This window comes from Ruditapes philippinarum, unplaced genomic scaffold (assembly GCF_026571515.1).
Source record: "Ruditapes philippinarum isolate M1 unplaced genomic scaffold, ASM2657151v2 ctg2828_1_1_1_1, whole genome shotgun sequence".
Taxonomy (NCBI): domain Eukaryota; kingdom Metazoa; phylum Mollusca; class Bivalvia; order Venerida; family Veneridae; genus Ruditapes; species Ruditapes philippinarum.
Genome location: NW_026853358.1, coordinates 43,765 through 68,991, shown reverse-complemented (window position 1 = coordinate 68,991; position 25,227 = coordinate 43,765). Strand labels below are relative to the sequence as shown.

The window sequence follows — 25,227 nt, the reverse complement described above, 5'->3', positions numbered from 1 at the left end:
AAATCAAAGTACATGATTGTATCCATTGCAGCTAGTATAACTGTAATATAACCAAATTTTTAAAAAATGTTTTTTAAAGATATGACTAGCTATCCTTATCATTTGGAACATTCCATTTTAGCAGCTTTAGTTTAATTTTTCTTTATATCAAATTATTTAATTTATGCAGCCATCAGTGTCATGCTGATGTTGCTTTCTTTGTGTTACTATAAGCTTAAGATATCAGATGTAAGTCACACCCCTTTTAAACATTAATGAACTCTATGTAACCATTTAATATTATAACATTTTAGGGCTTTAAGGCAGCAAAAATATCACAATGAAAACTTTCTAAGGAAGGTAAACTTTGTATATTTACAATTAACGATTATATAAACTTAGCTGCACTGCTGTTGCATAATAAATTGCTTTGCTTTCATTTTAGATAAGTCCATTTTAAGTTTATGGGATATCAATGTTGAAATACAAAAATTGAGCTAAGAACCTTTTGAACAGCTGGGCTGGCTCTATCATAATTTAAGTAAGTGTCAAAAGCTGATCACTTTTGCTGCAGATAAAGAGTTAAAACAATTTTAACCATTTACAAAATACAACTCTTGATATATTTATTCAATATCCAACTTAAAATAATTACAAGGTTTTTTTGTTTTTTTTTACAGGATCAAATTCAACTTTAATGAATAACCATTATCAAGAAATATTCATTAAATAGGTCAAAACTTGGAGAGCCTACTTGACATTAGAGACATTTACCTGGATCATAGAAAAGCTATGATCAATATTGAATAACATGTAAAATAGGGAAAGTCATAAAAATACACGCCTCACATTAAACATAGGTTATTTCAGAGTAAAACGATAAAAGAATAGTTGCACTCCACGACATTATCAATATTGATAGATTTTATCAATTAAAGTAAAACTGTATTGCATTTGCTCTTCAATAAAGCTAGTTAGAATGCTTTTTTTTGGGGGGGGGGGGAATAACTGGTCATTTTCATGCTAATAATAATGAAATTGTTCAGTCAAACCAAACTCAATTCAAACAACTTCCTAAACAAATAAATAAATAATAAATTAATGAATTGAACCTAACGGTATTAGTTACTGCAAACTTCTTCCTAATTTACAGTTTTGTACTCAAACGTAGTTATTGCAAAAATCCTAATTTTCAGTTTATGAAATGTATAGTCAAAAGCTATTCTTGTTTTTAGTTCCACACCTTGACAACCAAACAAAAATACATTCTATATGGAGTCGAAAACTTAATTTTTGTTTTCTTGTTCTATCTTTATGATTCATGTTCAATAAAATTAAGCTCCAAATTCTACTATAAACATATTGTTAGACATACAAATTAATAACTTTAAAAGAAATGGCTTAAAAATGTACAAATGTGTTTTTTTTTTTTTATGCTATATTGAACCTATTCAGCATGTCAGGGTTACATAAATACATTTCAGCTACATAGTAACATAAGAACCTAATTTTTTACATGTTTTCTCCTCTTAATAACTTTACAGATGCTGTTCCTATATACTCAAGAGTAACTACCTGATTTAAGCCATGTGTGTAAAAAAATCTGACAAATTGTAAGGTATATTTTTTGTGAAGTGTGAAACCATCAAATATGCTGTCATGACATTAAAGCCACAGTGTGGTTTGCGGTTTCACCTCTTTTTACTCTGCCCTACTGATTTGTAAATCACATTATAAACTGAAGGAGTGGCTCATAAAACTTGTTATAGAAACTTCATGCAGAATCTGAACATAAAGAATACACATACACACTCAATTATTTATATAATTGTGGAACACTTGTATGCCCATATATATTCATATATGATTCAGATAATGATAAAATCTTGGGTAAAATTTAACCTATAGATCAACCCATTTAAATTTTTGCGATGGACTGGTATACTATTCTAATTTAAATCTTTAAAGAATTCGCAGTAGCATTTATTAAAAGGGATTTAACGATATGTCGGCTGATCTTCGTCTGCACTGGTCGCTGGGAGTTCAATTGCCCCCCTGGAAAGTTTTGAAGTTAAATTTCATGTGTTTTAGTTGGTATTGACTTTTTTGCCTTGACAATTAATATTTAAAAATTGATCTTTTTTTTCTATAAACCTCAATTTTAAACTATTTATTCTAGTAAATTAGGGAAAAATAAAGAAAGTTTATTTCCTTAGGTATTAAAACTTTTAGAAGGTATCTTGTCATTTAAATTAGGGCCACTCGTAATTTATCTGTTTGCTATTCCCCATTAACCTGCCGAAAATGCCCTGACTCAAAAGTTTTTTAGCTTAAAAAAATTTGTTTCTTTTTTTTCTTTTCATTACCGCTAAATCTTGGAAGGATAATCACACACATTTAATATGAAAACTAGCACGTAAAGTGTGATATCCTAATGACAAATCATTCATGAGGGCATATTAAATCCGTGCATAAAATTAGGGTGTTATATACTATTTAAAGTATTTACTAAGAATACCTAAAAAACTTGCTAGGATATGTGTTTTTCACACCAATATACAGCTGACTCAATGTAAACAAGATATGTTTGTAAAACATGTATGCCCCCTATCAGCAGCCAATTAGTCATGTGATAAGGTTATTATGCATGACTTCTGACCCAGTGATCAAACAATTAAAAAGGATAATCAAGATCTACTGGTCATGACCTTAACCTTTGACCCCTTGACCCAAAACTCAATAGGGGTCATCTACTGGTCACGACCAATCATCATACAAAGTTTGAAGTTCCTAGGCCTAAGCGTTTTTAGTTAATTGATCAGAAACCGTTTTTACCTTCAAGGTCAATGTGACCTTGACGTTTGCCCACTTGACCCCAAAATCAATAGGTCATCTGCTGGTCATGACCAATCACCATACCAAGTTTGAAGTTCCTAGGCCTAAGGGTTCTTTAGTTATTGATCGGAAACCGTTTTAACATACAAGGTCAATGTGACCTTGACCTTTGACCCAAAATCAATGAGGGGCATCAGCTGCTCATGACCAATCACCATGCCAAGTTTGAATTTCCTAGGCCGAAGCGTTCTTTAGTTATTGATCAGAAACCGTTTTACTTACAATGTCAATGTGACCTTGACCTTTGACCCCTTGATCGGGTAATCTGCTGGTCATGACAAATCACCATGCCAAGTTTGAAGTTCCTAGGCCTAAGCGTTCTTAAGTTATTGATCAGAAACCGTTTTTACTTACAAGGTCAATGTGACCTTGACCTTTGACCCCTTGACCCAAAACTCAATAGGGGTCATCTGCTGGTCACGACTAATCATCATACAAAGTTTGAAGTTCCTAGGCCTAAGTTTTTAGTTAATTGATCGGAAACCGTTTTTACCTACAAGGTCAATGTGATCTTGACCTTTGACCCCTTGACCCCAAAATCAAAAGGTCATCTGCTGGTCATGACCAATCACCATACCAAGTTTGAAGTTCCTAGACCTAAGGGTTCTTAAGTTATTGATTGGAAAGCATTTTTACCTACAAGGTCAATGTGACCTTGCCTTTGACCCCTTAACCCCAATATCAATAGGGGTCATCTGCTGGTCATGACCAATCACCATACCAAGTTTGAAGTTCCTAGGCCTAAGGGTTCTTTAGTTATTGATCGGAAACCGTTTTTACCTATGAGGTCAATATGACCTTGACCTTTGACCCCTTGAACCCAAAATCAATAGGGGTCATCTACTGATCATGACCAATCATCATATCAAGTTTGAAGTCCCTAGGCCTAAGGGTTCTTTTGTTATTGATCGGAAACCGTTTTTACCCAAGAGGTCAATGTGACCTTGACCTTTGACCCCTTAACCCAAAATCAATAGGGGTCATCTGCTGGTCATAACCAATCACCATACCAAGTTTGAAGTTCCTAGGCCTAAAAGTTCTTTAGTTATTGATCGGAAACCGTTTTTGCTTACAAGGTCAATGTGACCTTGACCTTTGACCCCTTGACCCCAAAATCAATAGGGGTCATCTACTGATCATGACCAATCACCATACCAAGTTTGAAGTTCCTAGCGCCTTAAAGTTCTTTAGTTATTGATCGGAAACTATTTTTCCTTACAAGGTCAATGTGACCTTGACCTTTGACCCCTTGACCCCAAAATCAATAGGGGTCATCTACTGATCATAACCAATCACCATACCAAGTTTGAAGTTCCTAGGCCTTAAGGTTCTTTAGTTATTGATCGGAAACTGTTTTTCCTTACAAGGTCAATGTGACCTTGACCTTTGACCCCTTGACCCCAAAATCAATAGGGGTCATCTACTGATCATGAACAATCACCATACCAAGTTTGAAGTTCCTAGGCCTTAAGGTTCTTTAGTTATTGATCGGAAACTGTTTTTCCTTACAAGGTCAATGTGACCTTGACCTTTGACCCCTTGACCCAAAATCAATAGGGGTCATCTACTGATCATGAACAATCACCATACCAAGTTTGAAGTTCCTAGGCCTTAAGGTTCTTTAGTTATTGATCGGAAACCGTTTTTTTGCCTACAAGGTCAATGTGACCTTGACCTTTGACCCCTTGACCCCAAAATCAATAGGGGTCATCTACTGGACATGACCAATCACCATACCAAGTTTGAAGTTCCTAGGCCTAAGGGTTCTTTAGTTATCACTCGGAAACCATTTGGTCTACGGACCGACGGACCGACGGACCGACAGACCGACGGACCGACGGACCGACAAGTGCAAAGCAATATACCCCCTTTTCTTCGAAATGGGGGCATAATTACTAATTTGACATTTTTTATTTGAAAGTTTATAATGAAAATGTTTATTTTCAAAAAAATGTCCCACACATGCATTATTCTATTCGCTTTAAAAAAAAAAGCTATAAAAAGCATGGTAAACAGTAAGCTTCAGTTTTTATTTCAATAATCAAAAATATTTTTCAGTATTAAAACTGTCTGATCCAAAGAATTAGTAAGACCCTATCTGTGAATGCAGAATACATAATAAATTTGTAAATCAATTTCTTAAACTATTTGAATTATGATCTCAATGTTTGCACAACAGTGTACAGGCTTTTACATGAATTCTGAATTTCTGACATTAACACTGCCTAGACTCGGGTAATATATCAAAATATATTACCCCACCTGATTAACTTCTGTGTCATATTTCTGACATGGTGTAGTTTCACTTAAATTCTACTTTTACAAATACTATTAAAAGGAATTAATACATTGTACATACACTGTTACAAGCCAGTGCATTGTGGATCTTTTTGAGTAATAAAAACTGTGTCAATTTAATCTCCTAAATATAAATCATTAACTCCTTATTTTATTGCCAAGGTGTTCATGCACCAGTTACTTGCTTGTAACCAGGGTCCCTCCATACCTAGGGAACAGAAGAGACTATGACTTTTGGATTTTCAAAACAGCTCTGGTAAAATTTAAATTTGCATTTAAAGCACTGCACTATAATTTGGATACTATCCCCAACCATTCTGGTGCCAAAATGACCTGGCAGCATGGGGTCTGCAGACAATATGCAAAAAACTGGTTCATTTCCTGATGGGTTCCAATGTCAATAGGTCATCCGTGCTTACCATTGTTATAATAGACTTGTGCATTACACTTAGTTTCACTTTACATTTCCTAATTATTATGCATCCCCATAATCCAAATTTATTAGCATTTATAACGGTGAATCATAAAGGTTTGAACCCCACTGCACTGTGACTGCAGACTGATGTTCACAATTGCAGCTTTCTATTGTGGGGTGATAGGACTACAACATAATTATTTATATATATATAATACATGCAAACTATTACTGCATAACTTCTATAATTAACTGCCTCAGAGAGGGTGATTTTTCAGCTCGGTGGCATGAGAATATTAGATTATAAACTGGACATTGCAAAACATCAATAGTTCAATGTCATATACTGCAGTTCACATATTGGTAGACATAATCAATAGTTACCACATAAGCATTAGTTATCCCATGGGCCAATTTTTGAGGATCAAGGCAAATTGTATATATGTCAAACAAAATCATAACACCATCTAAGAAGAGGGTGTATTGTCTCTTTAATAAGTATGAAATAAATGTCCTGACAAACAAGTTGTATAAAGAATATATAAATTATATCTATAGATCAATTTTTGTTTATCTGATTGGTTTGGTTTTTTAATGATCAACATTATTTTTTGTCCAATCACATTGCAGTATTTTTCAAATTTCTGCTTAGTCTAACTTTGGTTAATGTGTACTAACTAAATAAAATTCACTTAATCTGTCGTCTAACCGCAGTCTAACAAATTTCAATAATGCATTATATTAGGGAGGAGTTAGAGGTATGGTTTGCACTCTGAATTGTAAAATATCTAGGTTTTCAAAACAATGCTAACGTTACTTTTTTAAAGGTCAGGTGTTTCTGAATGTGAGGATACAATCAAATTTATTACACAGATAATACATGTGGGGCACGCAGAGACAATGATTACATAGTAACTTTTTTATATCCTTTTAACTCTAAGAAAAATGTCTGTTATAAATTGCTGACTGTTTTAAACTCTATATTTTCCAAATTCAGTCGATAGGAATGAACTGCATTAACAATCCTTGACATTAAGAATACAATGTTTACATTTTTTGGCTAAAAAAAACTCATTGTAAATGGACCTGTAAACCTAAATTGACGCTCAGAAAAATGAAAAAGTGAACTGTTTTTCAAATGAGCAAATCAATAGGGATTTTAAATGTTAGTGAATAACTTGAAGCCAATAACGAATTTGTATCAATTCATAATCTCTAATCTATTTTTCTCACATTTTCCATTTATTTTAATAGGATGTACACATTTTATTAACTCCATTGTTTTTCTCTAATTGCATCATTTTCCTGGCTGTTTTATTCCACATATTTTATAGAAACAATTGATAGTCGGTATAAATTCTGTGACATTTCAGTAAAAAATGTGCCTGATTATATGTTGAAAGGGCCAATTAGCTTATCTAAATGTGACATGTTAGAAACTTGACAAGGTGTACCCCTGCGAAAGCATGTTCATCAATTCATGAATTTTCATGAACAGTTCATGAATATTCATGAACATCTTTCAATTGTTCATCATCTTGGCAGAAATGTTCATGAACAAATATTCATGAACATTCAAGTTCATGAATATGTATGTCTGTTCACGATCATGTTGATGTGTTCATGAACATTTTGGCATCATTCTTGCTCTGTTCATGAACATTTTGGTATGTTCATGAACAAGCTGACAATAATCATGAACTTTAAAAACAAATTTGTCTTTACAATTTTAACCCATGTGAATACTTTTTAGTGTTAGAAAAAATTTCAGTTCATGAACTCATGAACTGAAAAATTTCAGTTCATGAACTCTCGTGAGTTCATGAACTCACTGATCATCAACAAGAGTTGGCTGACCTTGGTAACACCCATAATGCAAAAGTCAACATGGCCGCCAGAAACAAAGCTCTACATGTGTTTTAACAAACTTTCGGTGCAAACTTACTTAAAAATGGAATAAATAACAATGACTTAGCAAAATGAAGAAAAAGTGATGTATTTACATAATGGACTATATAAAATCTTATGGAAAATTGTGTCAAAGAAATAAATTGAAGAGCAAACTGGCAAGTCGTGAATTCTAATGACAATTCAATTTGTACATAGGGAATCAATGAGCACAGTGTTTAACAAGTTTCATTACCTGTGTAATGGGCTTTTGTGTTTTGTATTTGTACTAAAACACTGTCTATTGTGCATTTTATGGCTGGTACAAATCAGCAGTCTTAGAATTAAATGAAAATTGATTGTGATGTCACATTATTATGACCCCTGGGAGAAGTTTTTGAATTGTTCGTGAACATATTCATGAACAATTTCATGAATGTGCATTTGAACAAGTTCATGAATGTGCATGAACAACAAATGAGACTTTTTTTCTTTCATGGACAATTCATGAATCGATATATTCATGAATGTTCATGAACATATATTCATCAACATGTTCATGAATATCTTGATTCATGAATTGTCCGTGAACTAAAAAAAGTCTCATTTGTTGTTCATGCACATTCATGAACTTGTCCTTGAACAGTTCATGAATTATTCATGGAATTCTCGCAGGGGTCTAAGACATCTTGTAGAGTGAAAGGGCGGAGCTATCAGTGATTTAGAGCAATGCCTTGTTTTTGGTTGAAAAAAATAATGTTGATCATTAAATAGGTTAATGTTTAATAATATGCATTAACAAAAAATAATTGGTCGCCTTCCTGTGGCAGGCTTGACCAATTATTTCTGTTAATACATATTATTAAACACTAACCTATACATAGTGCACTAATGTACACAATTTAAGTCATATGCGGCTGACACAGGAAAGACGATTTTCGCTAACCTCTGTTGTAACAAGCTTCGAGTCAAAGTCACTTCAACTGCTGCAGCTCCGAGATGTATAGACTCAAGTAATTCGGACCCATTTAGTTGCCTCATACGATCATGCAGGGATAACGGTGGCTGCAATTCTGATACATGTACCTCAACCCTTAAAGACAACCCCTCAGCCATAAAGGTTAAACTGTTTAGATCTAGTTTATCATTTAATTAATACATTCAACAAACATTTCCACACATACAGACAGTAATCATTTACCATAATAATTTTACAATACATCTTTATTTCATCTGACTCATGATTATAAAATCCATCTTTAATAAAAAAAAAAAAAAAACACCTGAAAAAAAACTAGAGCATTGCAAAAAAAGGAAAATCTTGCTGTTAGAATTAGAGCACAGAAAGTCCTGTTACAGTTCAATAACTCTTTTTTTGAAAAGCATGTTGCAATTAAATGTAAATGTCAACCTAATTTGTCTAGACATCTTATGTTCTGTTCTCTATTGAAAACCTTGAAACATCTTGTATACCGTGTCTAAATTTGAATTAAATTTAAATGCTTAATGATTGCTCTTGGCATACTGCTAAAGCATTAATAGCATTAAGTTTACATCGTAATGGTGATATCATTATTTAGCCTTTGTCAGTATAGTTTATGAATGAACAAAATCTGTCAGCGAAATTTACATCTAATGCCTTATTAAAAGAGTAAAATTTATGTAATCAAACACAAAGGGTCATAACTCTGGTAAGATATCAGTAAATTCACTCAAAACTAGGGTCAGGCATAGTAAGTACCATTTCTAATATACAGTTCGTATTTGAAATTTTTTTCTGTTTAAATGAGTGACGTACACATATCACTCGATTTTTTAAAACATTATCTTTGATCTACCAATTCATCATATTTTTAATGCAATGTCACCACAAACTATTTAGATTTATAATGGCATATTATACCTATCATATAGTTATTACTCATTGAAAAGGAAGGACATGTTAAATGGAGTTAACTTATTTAAAAAAACCCAAAAAACCTTAAGACTCCTATGGTTACTCCCCCCCCTCCCCGGGCCCCATTTTTTTAACCTGTCTCCCCCCCACTCATTCATTCTTTTAACTACATGTTTGCGTCTGATCATAGTCTGATCATATATAAAAGAAGGGGCAATGAAACTGTACAGATTTTATTAACCTGTTAACCAAACTTGGACAAGGTGGTTATTTTAACTTTTGTCCACATTTCAGTAAGTCGCCTACATGTACTACATGTATGTCAAAGCTGCAAGTTTATTTACAAATTAGCAATTCATTACCTCATACATGTAACAACAGAAAACTATCAAGTACTATTTTTCAGGGTTTCAAATTTCATCTATAGGGGACAGGAAGTCTAACCATGTAATGACCTTAATCTAGGCCAGCATCCTATTTTCCATTATTCATACTATGCAGTACGGTAGCTTGTACATTATTTGATGACCAGTGACTATATGAATACAGCCATTAAAACAGGGTTTTATATTTGATGAGGAAATGTTTGAAGTGATGTTAACATGTGTTTCTGCATGTCTGCAAACATACCGTATCTAAGGTCAAACTATCAAGTGCTCAAGGAAGAAAAAAAATAATCTAAAATAAATTTCTACAATGTTTTTATCATTATTCTATGTTTATATTATGTTATAAAGCTGTAGTTATACAGTGTTTATGTGTTTTGCCACAGCACCTCTATTTAAACATAAAATCTGCAATACTGCTCTAAAATTATCTGATGCTGAGAAGCTTAAGAACTGTATTAAAATTACCTCTTATTTTTCTTAGGTAGTGACAGCTTTGTTGTCGTTTTTTTCCTCTAACTTATAGTAACAAGAAAAGTTTTTGAAAGCATTTTATTAATTTTTTTTTTTTTGTGATCTTTTTTTTTTACTGCATAGATATTTAACAATATCAGCTAGTAAAAACACACTGTATCTTTATATGTATTAAAATTTAAAGTAAAAAAGTTGAGAAAAAAAACCAACAAAAAACAACATTTATATGCATATCCTCCAGTATGTTTGCAGAGAAAGAAAGTTTTATAAATAAACTTTCAGTAAAAACTGTATTTGATATTTGATCAGATATATGGGTTTATTCTCATCACTGCATCATAATCAATCAATCAATCAATCAATCAATCAATCAATCAATCAATCAATTTGACAAAATTACAATATTCTTACAAAAGTTCTACCACAATCATATTACAGGACATCCGTGTACATGTATATTAACCTTAACCATGCTGCAGGCAACCACTGACCTACTTGTGCCACCAGTGCAGACCAAGATTAGCCAGCACAGTGCAGGGCCGGCAAAATCTGATTTTGACTTTCTTGTCTGTTTTTATGTGAAGCATTTTTTAACTTGTCCGTATGATTGAAAATTTTCACTTATCCCTACAGGCTGTGGGACAACCTGGGCAATACGGACAATTGATTTTGCCGGCTCTGCAGTGCAGTCGGAACTTTGTCTGCATTGTACACTATTAAATCAGTACATAATTTGAAATTATCCACAAAAATGATGAATCCTGGTTTTGTCTCTAGATTGAAAGGGTTTAAAACTTGATTTTCAGACACATGTGTTTAATGAAACGAAATGAAAATTTTCAAAAGAGGTAATCAGTGAACAATTTAATTCCATCTCATGCAGCTATTTTCAGTTCAGTATAATCTAAGGACTGTATGATTACAATTGAAGCTATTGTGGCAAGAGAGATTTCAACCAGCTTGAAAATTGCCCAGAGAGTCAGAACAATACAAGGTATTTATAGGAAAAACAGAAACAAGGCTGAAGAACATATTTAGCTGTGGTAGATACATGAAGATCAATATCCATGTTGTAACATGCACAATGTCACCATTAAATAAACCTTTACAACTTCACATTATTATAAAGTTATTTAATAGATAAATTGTTGCACAATTCTGCAATAATCTTAACAAATTAGATTGCTACCTGCCATAAAAAGACTGCATGGATTTAGAAAGGAAAGGTTTATTTATAAATTATTGCATGTACGTTCAGATTCACTTGGAAGTCAATGGTATTGACTCAAGGCTGTTTGAAATCATGATTGCAAGTACTATGTACCCCACCACACAAGTTTTAATACTACAGAGCTCCAGATAATTTTTTTGGCCAAGGGGTTTTTACCCCTGAAAATTTAGAGTGAGGGGTAAAATGCAAATTCTGAAAAACTTAAAGGGTAAAATCTGTCAATAAAGCATTTTGCATTTTTTATAAACAAATTAAACTTATTGTTGTGTTTGTTTGGTTATTTTCTTTTTTTAGAAAAACTTTTACAGATTAAATACTGATTTAATGTGAAACAATACAAAACATGCCATGTAACGTCAGACTTCCAGAGTATACTGGAACTCAAGTTTAGGATACACAGCAAAATTATCAGGGCTTCCATTTTCAAAATTTGGAAGTCAAAGACTTCAAAATCTCTGATATTGGAAGTCAAATTATATAGGTAAAGAAGGAAAGTATTGATTTTTGGAAGTCACAGGCCAATTGAAGGAGTATTAAAGACTCCCAATCTTCCACTAGTGGAAGCCCTCAAGTTATTTTATTTTCTAGGAGTCAATATTTTTCTTTCTTTATTTTTGTTGGCATGTACCTTATCATGTACTCCAGTTTGAACAATTATAGTTGTAATTAGAATTAAAGAAACATAAACAAGTTTTTTCATCTTTCCTTAAAAAAAATTATTAGTCTGAGAGAAAATTGGCCGTAACTGTATACTGGGTACGAAAATATTGAGTACAAGACTGCAGGTGAATAACAAGTTATTTTGTTCCAACAACTAAAGTTAAAGAAATTTTATTAAAATATATATTTTTTGTTTATATTGAGTATGTCAATAGATGCCTAAACAAAGTTAATACTGTGTTAACTCCTACAATGATTATCTGGCACAAATTTCATCAATAATTTCACAGGTTGATAGATCAACGGGAGTTACCTCCCTTCTGTATTTCCTGCTACTTTCGTTTTTAACATGCGTTGTTGACAACAGAATTTTTAGTTTTCAATGCAATTAAATGGAAATATATTTTATTTTATGCTCAAAAAATATTCTTTCTACATATCAAATGTTTACACTTCTATTCTTTTACGCATAAATTTTGACATACGAGCGTATTTTCATTTTGTTGTGCGTACCTGTGACGCACGAATTTTGAAAGTGATGCGTATTTTAGATTTTCTTTGCGTATTTTACGCTTATACGCACGCTATCTGGAGCTCTGATACTATTCTAATTTGACTCATTTTTGAAAAAATAACCAAGATGGTAACCAAACTTCAACAGAATATACAATCGAAAGACATGCAAATCTATCATTTTACATGCCAGAAGTTCAAATTCTTATATTCTCTCCAGAAAGAACTGAGAGTGGAAACATAAACAAGGGAAAATTATCAATTGATGAACACAAATTCAATGACCTTTAATATCAACAATTTTACCTTTTACATGTCCCTAGGAAATTCCTAGTAGGAAAAGCATAAACATGATTTATTTCATAGAGATCTTCCTCTCATTGCATAAAGGCAGCATTGGCTTAGTTTTTCACTGTAAGCAGGTATGGCCTACATTTGAAAGGGTTTAACTCTTAGACTGTTTGCGGCAACAAATTCCACCCATGCGACCAGTGCAGACCAAACTCAGTACACACAATTATGCCACCTGATCATGGTCTACTCTGTTCCCTATTCAGTCAGAGCATACAATATTTTGAAATTTAATTTTCCCTAGAAAGGTTTCACCCAGACAAGTCCATTTAATACATTTAACATGGTAGGGTTAATAAAAGAACAGAAACTCAAAAATATTTAATGCACTTGCCAGACAGACCTTCTGTCTCAATGTTCATGCCATTGCCTTAAAATTAAAATGCCAAGGATAGCTAACTTACAAAGGATCAAGTGTCAACACTCTGGTATGTAATCATACATGTGACAGCTTACCTTTAATTGCAGGCCGTTTCTGCTTCAATCTTTTACGCTTGAATAATTTAGTTGGGGTGTCTTCCCTGCCGTGTTTTGAGTGTTTCTGATTGGGTGACTGCTCTTGAGCATTGAAATGACTATTAACATGTCGTTCAAGGCCTCCCTGAGTCGTGAATCTTGCCCCACAGCCAGCAACAATACATCGAAATGGCTTATCGCCACTATGAAAGAGTATATGGCGATCCAGCCAGGATTTCGAACTGGAAGGCGTGTTGTAAACTTTACAGCCTGTCCACAAACAAACAACCTTTTCTTTGCCTTTTTGAGATTGCACATGGCATGTACGTATATGTTCCATAATTTCACCATTGTTCACAAAAATATTACAATCTTTCCACTGACATTCAATTGGACCAGAAGTTTCTTTGGATGGAGTTGTGTCCGCTTTTCCTGCAAGAATACCAATCAGACTACAACCAGGACTAGGTACGGAAGCTCCAATTGATATTGGAGTACATGACCTTGAACTGTCAGGTGTCACTTGTACATGGCCATTTGTGCCAGAGACTAGCGGGAATAAATCTGCAATATCCTTGGTGTGAGGTACACTGAAACAGTAAAAATAATCATTATTTGCGATATATTTCCCTACAACATTTGTATAATGGACTAGGACTGATTTATTAACTTGTTCATTGTCATCTCCAGGGATTTAAATATCAAATGCTAATACAATGTACATTGTATGTAAGCAGCGGACAATAAATCACAGTAATATACCAGTAGCCTGGTCAGACTGCATCAATGTGGTGGGTGAGTGGGAGGCTATGTAATGATGACATAAACTAACCATTATTGCCAATCAATTAGTTGATCTGGATTGCCTGATATGAACACTTAAAAGAAATAATGGAAAAAAACAATTTATATACATGTACACTACATCTAAACAAATGTTTGAATAAATATATACTATAAAACCTACTTATACATATTCAAATTTACATTTTTTTGGATGCAGTCAGTAAAATATTCAGGACCAATAAATTATTAACAGAGCATTGTCTACTGGCATGTTTTCTTCACCCTACTGTGTCCTTATTCTCCTTCTATCTAAGATGATGTGACTTTAAGATAGGTTACAAATAATAAGACAGCTATCACAAGAACTTTTTGAAGTACTACCAGTATCTTGACTTCACCGATTACCAAAATCAATGAGTATTCAGTGAGTCAATATAGTGAATAAATGGTCACCAAAATGATAAATATAAAAAATCAACATTACACAATGCTGTTACTTGCTGTCAGGTAGTGAATTATGATATCGAACATTTTGGAGATAAAAAATGCTTATAATATAGAAACTTCTGTGACCAAGAGGGCAATGATGGCCCTTTCACTCACTTAAGACTGTAATTAACTTTTATATTGGTCATTACAGTGTGAGCATGTATGATGGAAATAATTTATATATTTTCCTTTGATATAATTATGACAATGACCTTGCTACATGTAGTTTCATCCAACCTTGATCAAAACTTCGGTCTCTGTTGTATTAACAAGGTTTTGTAACCTATTTGACTTCCAGGTGACCTATATTCAATGTGTCCTAGAACCATCAGCATTGGGCAAGTTTTATGAGGACTTATTTCTTACAATGTTAACAGGATTTACCTTAGAACTGTTTAACCTGGTGACTACTACTAAACACACCGACCTTGACTATTCTCAGTGCTTGATCTAAATTAGTGTCTCACTGACGCCTGGATGGGTATAAATTATTCTAGCACTCCCTATTTGTCAAATTGTCACTTTTCTGCAGACATAATCACATGGTTACATACCTGTTGGTGGATTTGTGTTTGACTTTGTAGCAGTTCTGGTTTATTTTGGCTACCTCAAGAGAATCTGGTGTATCTGGGGTACCTGGTGTTAGTGGCCCATTGTCTGGCGGCTCCCTGAAATACAATAAAAACATATTACATCACAATTACTTGAGTAAGTAAAAAACATTTAAATAACCATGAAACATGACAATTTTCTGAGACAGGCATTCCAAGATCCAATATTTTATACATTAACTATATTTTTCATTGAAGTTTCTAAATTCTACACCCAAAAAAAAATTAGGTGCAGAGGAATCATTATATCAAGCAATTAAAATCAGTTTCAGTTTTCTTACATGAATTTTTCCAAATGCTTAGTCAATAAAGCCATTATATAAATAATCATGAAATTATTTCCCAATCTTACTTTTATTCTCAATAAAGTGTAGGTGGTACTATTTCAGTAGGGTTTTTCTCTATCTGTTACGTGCGAGTGTGATAATATCTTAAATTGCTATTGTTTCGTTCGAAAAGCGGAAATTTTTAAAGGAAATGCATTAATTGGAATGATGATTAATCAGTCAAGTAGATTGCATCATAAATGATCAAAATAGAAAGGCCAATAATACTGGATGGTTTGGTTAAACCCAAATCAGCCTTAATTATATGACCAATATTGATACTTATACTATGTATAAAAACATGCATGCAATATCATACAAAAATACTTCCCACTTCAAACGAAATAGATACATGTAAAATAGTATTTATTCAAATCTCATATTCATAGTCAATGTTAAAACATTTACATGTTTTTCTCCATTGGGAAATAAAGTAAACGTTTTGCACATTTTATTCTAGAAACATATTGAGGGAGGAAAAATCTACATCATTAATCTAAAAACTTCAGTCTTTGATTTTTAACCTACATGTAACACACAGGCACTTTTTCATACCAATATATTGACGAAGAACTATAACTTTGACTAACTGACTTCAACCGCATATTAAAAAATATCCAAGCAAATTTTTGTATGTAACATTTCTACATTACAAATGAACCCAATTTCCAAATGTCACAATGCAGGCTTAAGTTTAAACTGCATGACATTAATTGTGTTTATAAGACACCAGTAGTTTATAACGAAGATTATTTATATGCAAAGATTTACATATCTTTACCTGACCTACATACCTATAAACATGCATGTTGTGTTTACATTTGCCGACCAAAAAAAAAAGAACAGAAAAAAAAAAAATCATGAAAACAGATGTATTCATATGACCTACTGCCTCAATATAGTAACAGAAATTGAATACTGACAAGTGCATAGAGACACACAAAGAAAAAGGAGTTTATGAACTCTTGTCAAAGGAGAGAGTTGGTGGTGATGAATACCTTAGGGATAACAAAGATCATATGTTTACAGTGAATCAATAAGTCAATGCAATTGTGAGCATTTTGTTCAGATATCAAGTTTCTGCAACTCTGATTCTCAGATACCTTAGTTGACTAGGGTCTTTAATGCATTCACTACTTTCTATTGTGCAGACACCAACATATTACTGGATAATATTCAAGCTACTGGTTTAAAACAACTCTAATGTTATCATGCATTATTAATTGTTGAGAGTGTGGAAGAATAAGTTTGATTTACCTGTTGTACAAAACCATGCAGATATATTTACAAATGTATCATGATTTCATTTCAAACAGTATTACTTGAATAGAGTCTAATATGCACAATGCACAGAATTAAATGTTTATTTGTTGCTATTTTTCTCCCAGATTTACCAACTTCTAAAATACCTGTCGCTGTAGTAAACAGAGTGGGGCTGGGTTGAATAATTCCTTTATTTAGCTTCCTTAATTACCGGTACCACGTAGCCTAAAGTATATGTTTGTTCAGTGTCTATAGCCTATGACACAATCACTTACCATATAAAATGTTGTGAGAAGTTGTCTGACATATAAAAACCCTTTAATAAACCCCTTAAACAAAATCATACAATAATCTTTAAATAAATCTATACTTTAGATCATTTATGACAACAAAAAATTGTTCCGACACAACTTATAGAGCTGCATACAGTGATCAGAGAAATTTTTTAAAAAAATGCAGTCTTAAAATATTGTAAAACAAAGATCTTTAAATGCAATTTATATAATTTTGCTGACCATTTAAATTGTAAGTCAGTTTCTGATGAAGTGTGACAGTAATTCTGTCTATACAGTACTGCAGCAACAGACAAAAGCAGTCATAGAGCAGTTTCTTCACTATATCTCCTACTTTTGAACAATTTAGATCTCAGCGCAGTGGTAATGTCTCCCAGATTTGCCTAGACTGGATCAATATGTCTCCCCATAAAACCTGCCTCTCTTATAGCAACAGTGCCCCTTTAAGTTTGATAAGAAAAAATTAATGTTTTGTTTTTGTCTGACCTAGTCTAGACTGGGCCAGCATGTTTTTATTGTCAATTTTTAATGAAGCAGTTTTTATATTGAACTGAAAGAGAAGATAACTGGGTGAAACAGTCTAGAAATTTTGGATTCCGCAAACATTTGAAAATCATGCAGGGATGATTACAGTCTAAAGTTTTTGAGAGAAGTGATAACTACCCTCTATTATCTATATAAATAGATTGAAACTATTAGCTCTTAAGAAAATTAAGAAATTACAAGATTTTTGCCAATAATGAATATTAAGTAAAAATTTACAGCTAATATCTGCTCACTAATCAAAATGGAAGACAATATTCTCAGTGAAACAAAAACCTATACCATAATAACATTATGGACATGACTATTTCTCATTGTATTATAATACAAAGGCCAATAACCTTTCTATGTTAGAACAAATTATCAGTAAGAGCAATGTTGACGGACAACTGGTCATTAACCCTATGATGTAAAGATTGAAATTATATAACAAAATTCTTCAATACATTTTGAGACAGATGATCCATGCCCTCACTTTAAGTTTAAATCCCACTTGGGATGTGCTCACAGTCTTGAAAATTTACTTTTTAGGGGAAAGGGGAAACAAATTAAATTTTATTTTAGGCCTTATAAGTTCTCAGGGAATATTGATTTAAACAGTACTTAACATGGTACATTACAACTTGATATCACTAAGTTTAACTTTACTCCATGAGTGCTCATGCATATTGAGTGCACATGCACTAATATTAAGCCTTTCCTTCATTCATTTCAAGTAAAGAGGCTGGCTAGCAGTTTGACCAAATACCTAACCTGCTGGCATGCTTCATTCTCGACACTTTGGTCTGTCACTACCAATAAGCCATTCCAAATAAAACGCAGGACTCTGTAACATGATTATCATACTAAGCAGTGTAAAATGAATTTACATGGAACTTTCAACATACAGAGTAATCCTGCAGAGCAACTGTGGCTTTGACTACTTGCATATTTAGGAAGCTATAAAAGTGTGCTTTGCATTATCTACCAAAAAATATAATTACAAACTGAAACACTAATCTGTTGTTGAAATATTAGTAATAGTTTGCATCATAAATCACAAATTATCGAATAGTTAGCATCATAAATCACAAATTATCAAATAAATACAATATATCATATTAATATATATACACAAATTGAATTGATTGTATGAGTCATCAAAACATAAGAACAGAGATCAATTCTAAACGAAGCTCTCAATGCTTCTTAGATAATTATGCAAGAGGTGTAAAGACACTCAACAATCTATAATTAAAAGTACTATGTCAGATCAGATCTTTATGTCTAAAGTAAATATGCTGTGGATAAAAAGAGGAAGTAATTCATAATTGAGACCATGTTATTGTAACCCTCTTGCTTAGCAATGAATTTTTTAAACAAAAAAATCAAAGGCGCTTTTAATTTGTATGACATATTCTTTTAAAAAGATCTAAATTTCTTCAAGCGTAAAAGTACAGAGTGAATTACCTGTATTGGCAAAGAAACTTAATAAGGCACATTAAACATAATGTTAGTTAATAAGTGGACTGGAAACAATAATAAAGCATTCATAGATCTCTCTTTACTAAGCAGCTACTGATTTAATCAAATGAGGTTTTCAACACACTTATATCATGTTTTAGCTGATAACAATTGTAGTTGATTCCAGTGACCTACTGGCCTATATTTGGGTCAGTGACAATGCAGAAACTGTAATGAAGCAGAGAAAACCAATATATGCCTGCCAAGCTTGTCTCAAATACAGAACATCAGAGCTTAAAACATTGCATATTTAAGATAGAAAATATGCCCCTTACATTTAATAAAGATTGAAATAAACATTTCAAAGTTTATCATCAGTCTGACATCGGGCATGGTCCTCTTAATACGACCTCATTCATTTCTATGACAACAACAATAGCTCAAGCTTATCACTATAATAAATGTGCTCTGATAATATTCAATACACATAATACAATGTATTCAATGCATTGAAAATACATATACATGTACTCATAATTTTTGGCATTTAACACACCAAATTCAAATTGGTTACTTAAAAGGTCATAAAAATAATGTTTCAACACAGTAACGCTTCAAAAAGCACTGATTCTTAATCATTTAAATGTTGCTCAATACAATAATGCCATTATGGTCACATATTTCCAATTCTAAAGTTTAAATGTAAAGTTATTATGACTGAGACAGAGGTATACACTTAAATCTATTATCCTAGCATTGGTGCAATTCTTACAGTTCAATAATTAATAGCTAAAATGCATTACATTTATACTTTTATCAACATACACAAAATAATAAAATTGTTTAAATCTAAAAACAAGATAAACATGGGACAATGTTTGAATTGATTCAAATATATCTGCTTTACAAATTTTGCATGTTCATTCCAATTTAAATAATGCAATACACATGTAAAGAGATAGTTTGAAACGGTAAATTGATACACCTTTGATAAAAGGCTTTGTCAAAAGTCATAATGCTAAATAGGGCAAAATTACCAGCTCATATTTTGATCTCCTTTTCAAGAATAAAGGCTGAGAGAAGCATTTACCCCTCAAAAAATTAGGTAAAGTTAGATTTGAGTTCTAAGGGTTCAAGTTATACGATTTGATATGATTTGTTAAACTTTGAATTGTTTGTTGATAAAACAAATAGGAAGTTCCTTTCTTTGTTTAAAATTTTCAACAATACCTTTGATGGTTCAAGTTACATTATTGTACAGAGATTCTCGTCATTTTAAATTTCCCTATTCATGACATATTCCTTCAATAAAATACTAACACCAATACTGTTTTATTTGTGACACAGATGTCTGGAACTCTAGATCTCAATCTTGCTCATAAAATCTAAATAGGAAGGAATTGAAAAGATTTCAGGATCAATAACTTTTATTCTTCAAAATCTGACAAGACTGCCTTATATTAGATTTTACTATTTCCGCATGAGATGATTGCCATACTCAAACAAATGCTATCTTCGTACTAAAAGTTTTTATAATCGTTTCACCTTTATTTATGAACTGATTTGTTACGGCATTTCTGAGATATTCTTTATTAAGTTCTTTTGTTTTTTCAAGGTATCAATCAATATCTTAAATAAGTTGAAACAATATCTTAAATATGTTGAAACATGAGAAACACAAACAACATGTATTTTTTTAATATGGGGGAAAGGTTTGAAGTAAATAAAGAAAAAAAATCTCAGCTTTTTAATTGACTTTTTTCTATCAACACATGCGCTGAAGCAATCTCCACGCAGTGATCTCCCCTTAATTCTTCGGCATAGATCTCTGCCACCAAGGTCCCAATATATCAGAATTTCTGATATACTATATTTTTTCAAAAATTGTTTTATCTACTGCTTTTATCTAGCAGATAAGTTTTCTCTCATTTATTTAACAATGTTTGTGAATAAATAAATAAATAATATTAATATTTAGAAATAAGTTAAAAAAATATGAGATTATTTTCTACCGAGACGATATTTTGATATTTTATATTTTTTAGCTTTTGAATTTATTTTTCGTTATTTTGTATACTTTCGATAATTTTTTGATCAACTATATCGAACGTAGGCACTAAAAGTTAAAAATAAAACAGAAAGAGAAAAATAACGTTAGATTTTCTTTGTAACGGTCGATATTTACATTTGAATTTCGACGTTACGTCATGTGACTTTCATCATCATGTGACGTCTTTGAAGGCAGTGATTACAATTCTGCCAAGGGAGGTAATCACTGTGAGGAGTTTGGCGCTGAAGATGATCTCTTAAAGGTAATTCCTGCACAATATTTTCTGCAAATGCTTTTTAAAAATTGCTCCAAATTGAGATGTTTAGGTACATCTATGTAGTCTTTATATAAGTAAAACAAGACTCTGATAAAGATTTTCATCATGTTGTTTACTGTAACAGTAAGAAATTAATTGACAATAATGACCAAAAAAATGTTAAATAATAAAAAACTAAAAACAGTCTTTAATTTATTTTTATGCTATGCAAATGAATAAATTTATTAACTGTTGAAAATATAATATAAACAGGTTACAGTAAACTTAATGCCTGGTAAGCTGTAAATATGTGCAAAATTTTAGGACAGTTCTATTAAACTAATAGACTTTAATTTATACAATGTGTTCAAAACATTCTCAAATTCTTTCCTGAAACCAACCAGTACCATTAAGGCAAGGAGTGTAAAGTTTCTTCCAAGATAATAATGGCTTGCCTCTGATGGGTTTGAACCAACATGGTCAGCAAATCTTCCATTTATATTATAATTAGTCTGATAGATCTATGTGTTTACCACTCAGCCACGCCACCACTATATTGTCAAACGTTTTAGAATTGATTATAAAACACTTTGTTTTAAGACCCCCCTTTTTTTATCTGTAAAACAACTAAAAAAGTAAAATACTGTTTTTAAAAAAGTAGGCCAAAAGTAGGTAACTATCAACATCAAAATGACTAAACTGTTTCTGTTTAATATTTGACAAAGTTAGGCCATCCTTAAAAAAATGTTCGTTTGCAGTAATGCGACCGACTCACAAAATTTGCCCCTACTCAAATTTTTTTTCATGGTCTGGATAAAAAAAATATTTTTTTTGAATCAGAAAATTATGCCTTGTGTTTTGTTTTCGTTCTTTTAAAGGTTAATAGAAGAAATAAAATGTAGTTCTTATTAAATTAGAATTCAGTTATCAATTTATTAATTGTTACCAGATTATCAAAGCATATTTTGTCCAGCATTTTGAAATTCCATGTTTATTTGGGAGTACAGTTCAATAAAAAAAAAAAAAAAAAAAAATCGACCTACCTACCTACCTTGAAAATTCTGGGTCCGGTTACTGCAAACAAACATTTTTTTAAGGATGGCCTTATGGCAATTTAAAATGTAGGGATTTTAGGATTGTTGTAAGACAAAGGTACAGAAAAGTATGGCTATGGTCACAGACATAGATCTATGACAGAGATAGCAACTTCCTAGCCCAAGTTTCATGTGTACTTGCTTTAAACTTAAAATTTGTAGCAAGTAAAACTTATTAACCAGATATCAAAATGACAAAATACAGTAAAATAGTACATATATCAAAATACAGTAAAATAGTACATTTTCTGAAAGCTTTTAAATACATTTACAGTTCCCATCTAAATGAATGATACATCATTATTTGAAGAGAACTACTTATTAGCTTTTATTTTATTTAACTATATCTATATGTCAGTATGTTCTGCTTCATTATTTTAACTGATAGGCATAGTAAGTAACCATTATTTTAACATACAGCAATAGATTAAAGTTTTTACTTTCAAATGGTTTATATACTATAAAAGGGTCAAATTTTATATATAACCTACCATTAAGTTTTAATAGCTACAACATTTTTTTCACTTTGTGATAGGAATGTACAATATTTCAATGGAGCATACAAGACATATCTAGTATGGAAAGTGGTGTGTTCTTTCAAAAATAATTTAGGTAATTTTGAGAACTGGATATATGCTTATACTAATTAATAAATTGCTCATTTGTAATTAAACTTTTAAATATAATTTCATATTTTTTTAATACATTTACACAAAAAAAAATCTGATCTTTCTCTAAGTAACAAGCATTTATTTTAAATATCTTTATTTCAAAGGCAACCTTGAGACGCCCCCTCGATTCTAAACAATAGATTTTCGGCTTTGTGAAACATGTGCAAATTTTGCAAAATAACAAAAAAGAAAAGCGAAAAGCAAATGTCTTACCCAGACTTCATATCTCCTGAATCATGTCTGGATGACCTACGTCGTCTTTTAACAATTTCTGGTCCGGAAGAATGCCGTTCACGGCGAGATCTTAAAGAAGGGACCGACGGACGGGGAAAACAGTTGTTATTGTTCGCCTTTACGTTGCCGTTTATCTTAAGCAGTTTGTCAAATAACTGAGATCTGCAAGTATTCCTAGTTTCCATCTTTTCTTCACAGTAACAGCCATGATTTATTCCATTTCTTTTGCACGATAATGCTAACTTTGTGACATTTTTCTCACCCATATCTTTCCGTTCCATCAGTTTGCACCCAACAGCCGCCATGTTACCACCATCCCGAGAACGTCATCAATTTTGCGGGAGATTCCTTGTGACGTTTTAAACATATCGAGTGGGAATTCCCACTACAGATTTGTTCAATTGAAAATCCTGTAAGTTTATTTATTCACTCCTATGACGTGATAATGTGTAGCATAACTATTAACACTTCTGCAGTATAATTGTACTTTTTGGTGAATGTTTAGTTTAGGTTAGTCAAAAGAGAACCTTTTATGAGCTGCACATAATTCTCGCTCTACGTAATGCTGTTATTGTACAGTACCCCACCCAGTTTTGACACATTTAAATTATATTTTAAGGAGCTAGATCTTATAGCTATCTGCCTATTGATCTATATATGTTAAATATTTACTTTGATACTTTATTTATCGTAACTTGTATTTAGATTCCTCCAAAATAAGATTTTTTTTCTAAAAGCATCATTTTTTGTAGATCAACATGAAAAAATTATGCTCCACTTAAGTTATATATAGTTTGTGGCCTTGTGTGTAACATTTCCATAAGAGGGAAACATACAAAAGCATATGGATTAATGGGTGACAAAAGCATATGAATTAATGGGAGCACCGTCCTTAATAAATCATCTGACAACCTGTGGAAGATAACCTGATAAAACCCAAAAATAAGGCCCATAACTCTTGACATAGAGTTACAATAAAATACAGTCCTTTGTAAACACAGACTTCCTGAAATACGTCGGTCCGACAGACATGTCCGATAAATTATGATCAGGTCCGACGATTTTTTATTCCGGATCGGTCCGACTGTCCGGCTTTTATACAAGTAGCATTTATTCAAAATGGTGTCGCTAAAGGTGCCAAACCTGGGAAAAATCGAAAATCTACGTCAGAGGAGCGCACAAATCAGCAGTAAAAGGATGAAAAGAACAGACCTGAAACAAAATTTAAGGAATAATGGAAGCAGGACCATGAATCGTTGGTGTATGACAGGGAGGAGATGAAAATGCGCTATACGGAATGTGCCGATTTTTACGGCGAAAAAATTAAAACCAAAAAGTGTCTTAGAAATACAAAAACAAGTTTTTCTTTGATTTTGATCAATTTTATTCGGTCTGACAGATTTCGTTTTGGTCCGACAGATTTTCATGGTTTGTCAGACCGAATGTCTGACAGTTTTTTTCAACTTTCAGGAAGTCTGTAAACATACATTGTAAAATTAAAATTCTTGGTAAAAAACTTAAAATTTTTGCATGCAACATCCTGAAGGTATTCTCTTGATTTTTATTTGTTTGGGTCGTCAGACCAAACAAATAATGGTAGCGAAATTTCAGACCCTGATGCTGTTAATAATTTAATTGCAAATGCCGAAAGTAGTCGGCTTTTTTGAAGAGGTTATTTCCCTTTATACGATTGTACACTAACGCCGAAAAATTCAGGGGAGATCAC

The 25,227-nt window shown here is 32.3% G+C and overlaps 1 protein-coding gene across 2 annotated transcripts in view; it reads right to left on the bottom strand.

The window, feature by feature from the left end:
* Nucleotides 1-23,842, bottom strand: part of LOC132736628 (zinc finger protein AEBP2-like) — a 43,275-nt gene extending 19,433 nt beyond the window's left edge. The window contains exons 1-3 of one of the 2 annotated variants that reach the window (XM_060723792.1): nucleotides 23,481-23,842; nucleotides 15,272-15,385; nucleotides 13,443-14,032 (exon numbers count right to left, since the gene is read on the bottom strand). In XM_060723792.1, coding sequence (XP_060579775.1) covers nucleotides 13,443-14,032; nucleotides 15,272-15,385; nucleotides 23,481-23,806 — 1,030 coding nt within the window. In that variant the 5' untranslated portion in view covers nucleotides 23,807-23,842. Of the gene's footprint in view, nucleotides 1-13,442; nucleotides 14,033-15,271; nucleotides 15,386-15,609; nucleotides 15,674-23,480 lie in introns of those variants that run through there. The other variant, XM_060723793.1, reaches the window with a different exon arrangement.
* Nucleotides 23,843-25,227: the final 1,385 nt, after the last annotated feature.